General features: G+C 32.2%; 2 protein-coding genes across 4 annotated transcripts; both read right to left on the bottom strand.

The window, feature by feature from the left end:
* Window positions 1–555: 555 nt before the first annotated feature.
* On the bottom strand, window positions 556–5,689 carry LOC111903156 (uncharacterized). Of its 3 annotated transcripts, none has more exons than XM_023898934.3 (5): window positions 5,435–5,689; window positions 4,870–4,987; window positions 4,572–4,785; window positions 4,425–4,470; window positions 556–1,023 (listed from the first exon to the last, which is right to left on the bottom strand). In XM_023898934.3, exons 1-4 carry the CDS (start codon window positions 5,584–5,586, stop codon window positions 4,442–4,444), a joined length of 513 nt encoding a protein of 170 aa, XP_023754702.1. In that variant the 5' UTR covers window positions 5,587–5,689; the 3' UTR covers window positions 556–1,023; window positions 4,425–4,441. The 3 variants fall into 3 exon arrangements, with proteins under 3 accessions (XP_023754702.1, XP_023754703.1, XP_042754223.1); XM_023898935.3 differs by lacking the exon at window positions 556–1,023 and adding an exon at window positions 2,654–3,180; XM_042898289.2 differs by lacking the exon at window positions 556–1,023 and having other exon boundaries at window positions 4,295–4,470; window positions 5,435–5,686.
* A 696-nt stretch (window positions 5,690–6,385) lies between these two features.
* LOC111903201 (probable carboxylesterase 12) lies at window positions 6,386–8,043 on the bottom strand. Its single transcript, XM_023898985.3, has 2 exons — window positions 7,600–8,043; window positions 6,386–6,968 (listed from the first exon to the last, which is right to left on the bottom strand). Exons 1-2 carry the CDS (start codon window positions 7,982–7,984, stop codon window positions 6,415–6,417), a joined length of 939 nt encoding a protein of 312 aa, XP_023754753.1. The 5' UTR covers window positions 7,985–8,043; the 3' UTR covers window positions 6,386–6,414.
* Window positions 8,044–11,522: the final 3,479 nt, after the last annotated feature.

The following is an 11,522-nucleotide window of genomic DNA, read 5'->3' as shown; positions in this document are numbered from 1 at the left end:
ATATTTCCTAAAAAATTAAGTATTTGGAAATTTAAAAATTACAAATTTTGAAAATTTAAAAATTTTAGTATAATATTTTAAATTTTGAAAGCTTAAAAATTTAAAATTTTGGTGAAATATTTGAAAAATATATTTTTTTTGAATTTTTTAAATATTTCCCGCCTATGACCGCCGAGGATCGCCAAGGCCGCCAAGAACTGCCAAGCCCGAGTTTGACCGATTTTGACCAATTTCTGCCAATCACCCTATTCGTAATCAGTTCGAGGCCGCCAAGCGATTAATCGGCCGTCAAAGCCGATTTCTGCAACACTGGTTAAATGTCTCTTTCAACTCTTTGCAAGCACACATAACAACAATCCGTCAATGTCAAAAATCCGGTATATGATAACAAATGTATGTATTGTTGTATAAAGTTAGATACCTTCTACTATTTGGGTATCGAGCATTGACAAAGTAATATTTATTTGTAATGACAAATAAAATAATTATTTACGGTACCCATCTCAGCTAGCATCAAGCGGTATGAAAAACAAAAAAGTTGCATTACTAAAAAAATTATACTAACCATCCGTTGCATGTGAAAATTAAAGTTTCAAGTTTGTATAAGGCTTCATTGAAAATTCTTGTGATGTGTGGTACCCCTCTCACCCGGTTCATACAAATGTAAAATACATGTTAAAATCACAAACTATCATTATATATTGTGTTGCATATTCCTTCAACCATTGTACTTCACTCCCCACGCTCGAACCGATGCCCTCACGTGTGTCTTATCGATAGCGTCAATGCGATCGTACAAATACACTATATCATAATTAATATATTTATTAAAGTTTAACTACCATAAAAATACCTGGAACATTGGATAGTGCCGATGATTATTTAATATATTCGGGTACATCTTCATTATACTTGGCTGTTGGCCAGATGATGTCACTACTTAACTTAAGCACGACTTTAAAAACCATATGGAACTGCCTATGAACTGTTTCCCCGGAATGAACAAAAAGTTCTTGCACGCACCTATTCGTACATCCATAAATTAAAGTCATCAAAAAAATTACAACCGATTCTTCAATAGATATATTATGTGTTTGTTTAAACCCGTGATTTCTAACAAAGATCTATACATAACTTTCTAAATATTAGGACGTGTAGGAAACATGTTCATTACCCTTTCACGACTGGTTCACAACTTTTTAAATTCTGTTTATCTTGTCATAAGATAAAAGACTTTGTCAAAATTAGGGACTCAAATTAGAGATATACGAGATGTAGTATGCTCCTTTTGTTTCGAGGTTACGTTGTCATCAGACATTAGACTATGACTCGGTTCCAATTCCAAAGCGATAGTAGTCGAAATGATGTTAACTTGAAGAGAATATGGAGGTCAAAAGAGATACTGATGAAATCAATTTAGGTGACAATGAGCTTCTTTTCTATAGTTTCCCTAAAAGGAAAAAGCATAAGGATATTGTCAATAGTCGTTCGCCCAAGGATAAAAATCTTACAAGGGAAAACTAGATGTTTTAGCAGATGTCCTATCATCAAGAAACACACAAACTTTTCCACCAACCAATCTCTCTCCAACAATACTAGTTTGCATGAAGATTGTGATCTCTTTTCCAAGTTTCGAAGAAGGTTTGAGAATGTGTTCACAAGCATTACACGTCTTCACCAAAAAGCAAAATCATGAAACTTTTATGCTTCCAACGACTCACTAAGTGAATATGGAGTTCCTTAAGTTACTTATGGAATAATCATTTGTCACCGTAATGATTTGTCATTTTATATGTTATTGTCATATATGTGTTTATCTATATGACATTATATACTTGGCATTTTATATTTGTATTATGTTGACATTATGTTATTTACATTTTATATTTGTATTATGTAGGTTAGACAGTGATGATTGTAATTTATATAACGGTAACCAAGAAAATTGGGTGGACAAGGATATAGAATCTTAAAAGTTCTAAGTATCATATGTAAAGGGAATAATAATAGCTCGTAACGCTCATCACACATAAATGACCATAATAGACGTATAAATGTTTAGATTGCACGTCTAGTATTTAGAAAGTTATACACATATCTTGCTAGAAATTACGGGTTGAAACAAACACGTAATGTATCTATCAAGTAGTCACTAGAAATCTTCTTGATGAAGTCGGCTCATGGATGTACAAATAAGTTAATGCAATAAGCTTTTAATTATTCCGAGGAAACGATTCATAGGCATTTCCATACCGTTTTAAAAATCGTGTTTAAGTGAATTAACAACATCTTCAAACCAGCCGCTAACTATAATGAAGATGTACCTAAATATATATCAAATAATCTTTTGTACTATCTAATATTCTAGGCATTTTAATAGCAGTCGAACTTTAATAAATGAAATAATTATGATATCTTGTATTTGTAGGATCGCATTGACTTTATTGATGCGACACGTGAAACATCAGTTTGACAAACGAGATGAAACTAAGTACATTGGTCAAAAGAGATACTACACAAAATACAAAGATTGTTTATGAATATAACGTGTTTTACATTTATATGTATCGGATGGGAGGGGACCACACATGACACAATAATTTTCAATGAAGTCATTTACATTTGTATGCATCGGATGGGAGGGGACCACATATGACACAAAATTTTTCAATAAAGTCATATACAAACATGAACTTCAATTTCCACGTTCAACCGGTGGTTAGTATAACTTTTTAGTAATGCAAGTTTTATACTTTTCTTACATTTTGAAACAAATAACAAATGTTTGTTTTATTCGTCATGTCATTACAGATTATGTTGTCGACGTCAAATACCCGAATAGTATAGGGTATCTTGCTCCATACAAAGGTACAAATATTCGTTATCATATACCAGATTTTCAATGTAGACAGATTGTTGTTATACGTACTCCCAATTGTTATATGTACTCCCAGGAGACCGAAACAAACATTAAACTATTAGCATTCTGTCATTGAGATATATCATCTAACAAACTTTTGGAATGTGGAAAACTAGGTGGATATTATTGAGAGGTGCATGTTAATTATATGTAAAACCACCAAGTATGTTGTGGTAGCATCGATGACGATCCATAACTATATTAGAAGGGATGGTAGGTTTGATGAAACATTCGACAAGGTACAACAAGCATCCTACAACCTGAATGATGTAGGTATATAAGATGATACTAATACTGAAACTAATGAAAAAGGTCCAAGTATACATCATACAAACCATAAAAATTTGTATATAGAAACGATACAAGCTATTATTACGTGAGATGTGAATTACGAAGAGGAATGTAATATGACATAACGTGTTTTTTTTAGAAATTATTTACAATTTGTATTTTCATACATTATTTTTAGGTATTATTTAATATTTATATTTTCCTTTTGTATGAACATAATTTCTATTTTTATCATGGTCTAATCAAAATATTATAAATTTTGTAAAAAAAAATATATTATGTAGAATTAATATTTGTCAAACTTTTGAAATGATTAAAGTATAAAATATTATGTAAAAATACTTAATAGTTATAAATTTGTAAGGTTGGACAGAGTCCACAACATTTTGGACTGGGTCAAAGTGGTACCATTGGCCACAACATTTTGGAGTGGGCCAAAGTGGTACCATTGGCCACAACATTTTGGAGTGGGCCAAAGTGGTAGCATTGGCCACATCGTCTCGAGTCAAGATGGAACTGCCAAAAGGGTGTTTCAACGGGTAAACTAACCTGTTCCACCATTTCTAGTTCATGCTTTGGTTAGTTGTATTTCATGTATAAAATTTTATATCAAAATAGTTTTACATGTTTTTAATTAGTTTTGTATATAATCAACATTAAAAAAAATATTCGAGGTATATTCTATTTTATCCAAATTTTATAATGTAAAAGATAGTGTTTATGAATAGTATAGCATTATATTTAAAGTTTAAACAACACTATATATATAGTGTTAGGTTTAGTGTGGGGTTGGAGGATTTTAGTGTAAAAATGAGTTTAGTGTAGAGTATAGTGTTGGGTTGGAGATGCCCTAAGCATGTCATTTTTGGTCATTATACATATAAAAGTTAATCCAAACACTTTAAAAAAAATGGCTTATTAACTTATAACTTTAAAGTTTATTGTCTTTTTAAAAAAGACAATAAGTCAATAAACACTTTTAATAAGCAATCCGAAGCACCCCCTAGGACCAATACGGCAATATACCCTTATAAAAATATCTTCTTCCTCTTAAAACTTCTTTTAAATTAAACAAAAATAATATATAGTTAATAATGATTATATATTTGAAAAAAATATATATATTATAAGTGCATAACATGAATATCAATTTTACAGTTTGATTTCAACTGTCAACGGTTAACATACAAACAACAGTTGCAGAGTTACTTACAGTTACAGATATTTTTGCTACACCTTTATCCGGATCACAAATGAACCTGATCATCAATGTATACAAAATATAATCAGTTCATAAAAAGTTTTTTGATTTAATGTTTATTTGACCAAAATATTGAGTAAGAATCAGATGAAAACTTACAAGCAGGGAGGTTGGAAATATCTGCAGACACAGCACAAGAAATGCCCAAATTTGAAAGAGCTCCCCTTATAATTCCACAAGGGAAATACAGATGCATGCTACTTGCTTCTGCTGCTTTGTTTCCAATTCCAGGTTCTTGAGTTGAACCAGAATTCTCAGTTGAAGACATGCGAGAAACCCATGCAAATTTATCATCTTGCAAAACAAATGTACCCTAGAAGAATATGCATGAATTCATTATATCAAAATGTCATTTAATCTAGCAATCTTTTACTTGTTGTATGAAAGTGGAACTTACTCTATGATTCGTCTTTAGATTATCTATCTGTTTCTTGAAGAGCTCAGACCAGAAATCTTTACAGATGAACTTGATTGCCTCCAGGTGATCACTGAAACGTGGTCGCTCCATTGTGTACCTGACAAAAAGATGAAATCAGTAACAGCTTGAATCGGATGTTTCTGGTTTTGGAGGCAATGGAGTAATGAAATCATATATATTGCAAATCACGAATTCCATTTGACAAAACTCGATGAGTAATCTGATCGGGGAATTACGATATCTAGCAACATAATTATTCAGCTAAGAAATCGATTAGGTGATGAATCTCTAGATCTGGATAATAAGAGCTAACAGATCTGGATCCTGAGTACCCCAGCAATAAAATTGAAAAACGATAATGTACATTACTACATTTACGATTCGATGATTGAAATTTAAAGATCCAGATGAACAAATGCGATTCTAGGGCTAAAAGCCCAAATACGATCCAATAAAAATAAAACTAGAATCGATTAAACAAAACAACTGACATTTCAGACTAATTCGAGGAAAGCAGTTAGCTTGTGCGATATGACATGTATACCTTTCAGAGAGCTGGTGGCCTACTTGGTAGCCGATGGCTTCGATTCTCCGAGCAGCGAGCTCCGGCTTACTAACGTATAGCACATTGCAATACGAAGAAACAATCTCTGTAAGCAAACTATCCATACAGCTTTCCGATACTTCTCTTGCCATTTCTGTTTCTGTGTAGGTTGGCTTGGCTCTGCGTGGTGGAGATGATCGATGTCTCGTTTCTCCGGCGATTTGATGATCTTTGGCGTTAATATTTGATTGTAATATATGCTTGATGGATTGTACTTTTCTTTGTACCAACAAGGGCGAAACTTCTAAAATCCATTCACTATTGGGCCATCTACTTATGCGGCCTATTAATAGTAATCATTATTCTTTAAGTGGAACAAGGCCCATAAAACTCTTTCATCTCAAAATTTTAAGGATACTAATAAGAGCAAAAGTTAATATTCAGTTATTAAATATATAAATTTAGGTATTTAATCCATTAAATTATCTTATTTTATTAAATATATAAGTTTATGTATTACATCCATAAAACTATCTTATTTTATATGATAATCAACAACCCTCATCATAATCATGTATCATAAAAATTCTTCAATTCCTTTAATCCTATATAAGATTTATTTATGTTTTTTTTATTCATATAACTCAGTTCTCTCTTACAAGAATCATCTTTGTGAAAATCATGGAAGAAATTTTAAACATGATGTTTTAGGATACATTATTTGATTTTAATTCAAACTTCATACTAGTTTACTAGATTTAATACTGAGCTTATATTCTTAACACCAATATATTCATTTTTTCCTATTAGTAAATTATAAGTCACCACAATACATAGAAAGTTTTGTTGTAGAAGCGATTTTTAATTATATTTTATTTAACAAAATTATATTTTATGGATTTCTAATATAAACTTACAACATCAACTCTTATTTGAGTGGTTTAATAACGACCCATTAAATAAAAATGACATAAATATCCCTATGCTTGGTTTACAAAAGAAATCAACATTTGAATTACTCCCTTGGCCTTTTCACTTCTTGGGTTAAACAAATAAAAACAATGATCTTCTCCTTCATTCTCCACAAACTCCACACTTCCTTCCCATTTACTCTTCTTTAATGTCTCCATATAATCTATCCCTCTTTGTTTCAAAAAATCCTTTTCGGCAACCATTATGAACACCCTCGAGCAACCCATTTTCTCAAGATCCGGATCTGAACGTGGGTTGAGTTTCGGGTCATCATCCGACGAAGAACTACCCGGATACAAATACTGTATCATCTTGTCGGGTTCTTTCTCAGAGAAATACGGGTGCAATGCGATCAAACCCTGGATATCCAAACCGGGTTTACTGACTCCGGCTTGAACCGTAACATAATGGGCCAAGTTCGCCCCGGCACTCTCACCCACCAAGAAAACCCGACTTGTATCCACGTAATCGTTGATCCACGGGTCGGGTCCTGACCCGGTTGAATGAGCGGCGATCCACTTGAATGCAGCCCAGCAGTCATGGTAGGCGGTAGGTAGTAGGGCTGGCAATTCTCGACACGACACGTGACACGACCCGCGACACGACACGAAATAAATGGGTTTGGGTTGAGTTTTTCAACCTGCTAACCCGCTAACACGCCAACCCACCAACCCATTTATTAAATGGGTCATATATGGGTTTCTCAAAAAATAAACGGGTTGACCCGCCAACCCGTTTATATTCTTAATAAAAAATTTATTTTATTTTTAAATGTATTTATGTATCAAGTATTAATATTTAATAAATATTATATAATATATACCATTGATTCATAGACCATTTGACTGTTTTGACATTTTGACTCGTGGTGAATGGTCTAAGGTCGTAAGTCGTGACCTATAAGGCTAAGTCTGTAACATATTTCTATGAATGTTTTTAATTTTCATTTGAATGTTTAAGACTTAAATGTCTAAAATTCGGACCCACGAACCCAAATATGACCCACGAACCCGCCAACCTATAAACCCGTATAAATAAATGGGTTGGCGGGTCATATATGGGTTTACGTTCCAAACCCGCCAACCCGTGACCCGCCAACCCGTGACCTGTATATTTAAATTGGTCGTGTTTGGGTTGACATATTTTGACACGCCAACCCGCCAACCCGCGACACGCCAACCCGAACACGACACGATTGCCAGGCCTAGTAGGTAGAGGGTTTTCCGGGGCAAGCCTGTAACCAACGGCGATGGCGACAGCTGGGGTTTGGGAGACTAGCGGCGTGAGGAAGCTGTGAGTCACGATGTTCACCGGTGATCCGATGCAAAATCCGCCGCCGTGGATGTAGATGATGAGCGGAAGCTTTTTTGGTGGATCTTGAGGGTTGATTTTTGGGAGAAATATACGGGATTTGGTTTCGTGGTCAAATGAGATTACTACGTCTCTGGACTGGACACCGGTGATGGGGTCGGTTGATGGTGGGAGGCGGGGGGTGGTGATCAGGCGTTCGATCCGGCCGTCGTTGTATACTTGTAGAAAAGGTGGGAAATAATGGAGGAGTTCTGGTGATGACGCCATTGAAGAAATTATGGAAGATTTTGGGGGATGAAATAGAAACAGTGAGGGAAGTAGATGGGTTAAGTGAGGCAAAATTGAATGATGATTAAAGTGGTTGGTAAGTTGTTACATTTATGTGGGTAGAAATTTTGGTTCAACGTTTATGATATAAGATTCCAGGAAAATTGGTAATATATGTTTGATTTTTTATGGTAAGTTTATAAATTATCAAAGTCTTCTACTTTAATTAATTATTTATTGTAACATTAATTTCTTTTTTATCTATTGGTTCATCAATATATATATATATATATATATATATATATATATATATATATATATATATATATATATATATTTCTAGCAACTATTATGTAATGCAACAATAGGAATTTAGGAATAATTTAATCATTAAATAAATTAATAAGGGTAAATTAGTAAATTATGACTCTAAATTTATGGTAATTGAGATAAATGGAGGATTTGATTTTAAAATCACTAAAATAAAAAGGAGAAAGAATGACATGCCTTCATCTTCTGCTCCCCTAATACATAACCTAACCCTAAATCACGAAAGTCATCGGATACCACGACCACCACAGCCGCAATAAACCCTAAAATCACCTTCTGGTTATGAAGATTATAAGTTCAAACGATTCTGAAGATTGGCTGCTAATCAGAATGAATGAGATGATGAAGCAGAAGATGATGAATAGGTTTCACAAGCGCAATTCCTCTTCAGCATCGTATGTTGACTTTAAATTAGGCGAAAAACTCGATTTCAAGTTCTCTACCCTCCAAGCTCTTCAGGTCTATCTTTTTCGTTTTTCATACACACAATTGTTATCTATTCCTCTTTGTCACTTTAGATGGATTGTCAAATGATTCTTCAATTGGTGTTGTTTAATTTAGATTTTCTTTTTTTTTCTTTATTTGTGATTGAAAGCCAAGCCACACTCACCATACACAAAAATCTTCACTTGTTGGATGTTTTTTTTTAATACTTTGAGCTTTGATTCTATATTATCTATATATGTTGCACGAAAGGTGTTTGTGGAAATGCCTAAAAGAGAATGTATTCTGTCAAAACTCTTAGAATGTCTATTATTCTGACAGAATTCGATTTCAATCCCTCCTTATTTGTCAATATAGGAAAAGTAAAAAACATTGCAAGATAGAAAAAATAAAATACATTCTGTTAGAATCTGGTCATGTGGTATGTATTCTGTCAAAACCCTTAGAATGTCTATTATTCTGACAGAATTCGATTTCAATCTCCTTATTTGTCAATATAGGAAAAGTAAAAAACATTACAATATAGGAAAAATGAAATGCATTCTGTTAGAATATGCTATCATTCTCTATTATATAGTTTCTGTTGCATAGTAATGTTTGTATTCAGTCAGAATTTATTTGTATAAATGCATTCTGTTAGAATGTCTTTGATAATGTTTGTTAACAACAAGTACATTAGCTTCACTGGTAATACTAACGAATAATGCATCTTATTCTTTTCAGAATGGCTTGAAGAAGAAATTTAATATTGATCATACAAGAGAAAGATTTGGAATCGAGTTCAACAACAAATATATTTTGCGAAGAATTACATTCTTGCGATGATATGTCACATTTTCATCATAGTTTGAATCAAGTGCATTATTTGGACCATTGATGAAGATCATGTGTATTTGCTTAATAATTGTATATTTAAGAATGTTATTTCTTGATATTTTTATTCATTTTTGATGATATTCTGTTAAAATATGTATAACTATATTAAATTGTATAAGACTATTAGTTTGTAAGAATATGTATGATTTTGTATTCAGGTTCTAATGTATATGAAGAATATATGTTGAATTATTAAATCAGGTTAATTATAAAAAATATATGCATTGGAAATATATTCCGCAAGAATAAAATCGAAAATATTTTTACTAATTAATGTTTGACATTCTGACAGAATAAAATCAGATTTTTAAATTTGAATTAATTTAAAATATTCAGATTTTAAAAAATAAAGGAATTAATTATCCCTAAAAATCCGAAATTTTCATTTTTTAATATAGGTTAATTGACTAAAATGCCCTTATGCTGGAATTTGTGTGATTATATAGTACATGTTACCCTATTGTGATATCATAAACCCTCAAATCATGATCTTTGATTCTATTTCATCTGGTGGTCCAGATTTGTGCATTCTGGCACACAATAGTTAGTAAAAATAAAATAACCTAAGCCTATATATATATATATATATATATATATATATATATATATATATATATATATATATATATATATATATATATATATATATATATATATATAGTAAGAACACAAACAATAAAAAAGGAAGAAAAAAAACAAATTATGTTAAGCTCATAAATCACTTTCCGGATTTAAGCAAAACTAGAGAGATAAGTATTTTACTATGATTTTTGTAGGTAATATCGTAATGGTATATGAGAAATCTTATCAGTAATCTAATCAACATAGAAGAAATTTTTGAAAAAAATAATCCAAATTTTTTTGATTTTGTAAAATGATCATTTTGCCCGGAGTCTCCGAAATACCAGGGTAGGATTCCGGACAATCGTTCCAGAATATATTTTATATTATTATTTTTTTGTATAATATGTGTTTTGGTGATTTTGTATGATATTACTTTTTATAAAATCTAGTATATGAAATCTTAACAAAAAAAACAATAAATTCATAAACTTAAATTTGTTTTAAATAATAGTACAATATTCAAATAGACTTTGTCGTCGTATTCTAAATTTTTTTTGCTAATTGTTTACGATATGACATGGCTTGTGAATCGTTTTTACCCTCTATACAATACGATTTCCCATCGATCAACATATCGACGAACCATCACAAAAACACATCACATTCCCCTCTACTGTTAATCTGTTTATGGCCTTTTCAAGGGTCATGTTGAAACTCTCAACTGAGATTGTATAAATTGGTTCGGTACCCCAGTAGTTTGTACTCATTAGCAGTTTGTGGATGCGGGCTCGCATACTTATAAACTAATCCTCATCTTTTGAGCAATATTCGCTCTTCCAGTGACTATCATATATAGTCATTTTCAATGTCTTCAAATGCAAAACACCCAAAAACCAGTGAGCACTCAACATGTTGATTAGGATGTAACGCCACACAAAAGGTTGGGATAATTAATTAATCATCTAATAACATTATATTATAAATTAATATTACTTATGTAATGTAATCCAAACACAATTATATTGTATCACAATTTGCCAACGCTGGATAAACGGATCTGTCATCCATGTCACTTTAGTCAAGTGCATTAGTGTTGAAAGTTGACAACACAATTGTCCACCGAGCATCATCACGTCTATGCTCTATCAACAATGAGATACACAACATGATGTGATGCCAATCAAAAAGTTTATAGTAAAGTAATTATTGTTATTGGAAGCGTAGTACATAATGAACACATAATTATATAACTTACATCACATTCCAACCAATCTACGTGACTATCTGCATATAAGGGTGTCCAAAATTCAATCGTCGGAATATC

The sequence above is a fragment of the Lactuca sativa genome, chromosome 9 (assembly GCF_002870075.4).
Source record: "Lactuca sativa cultivar Salinas chromosome 9, Lsat_Salinas_v11, whole genome shotgun sequence".
Lineage (NCBI taxonomy): Eukaryota > Viridiplantae > Streptophyta > Magnoliopsida > Asterales > Asteraceae > Lactuca > Lactuca sativa.
Note: the sequence above shows the minus strand (reverse complement) of the source record. Positions and strands in the feature narration are given on the sequence as shown.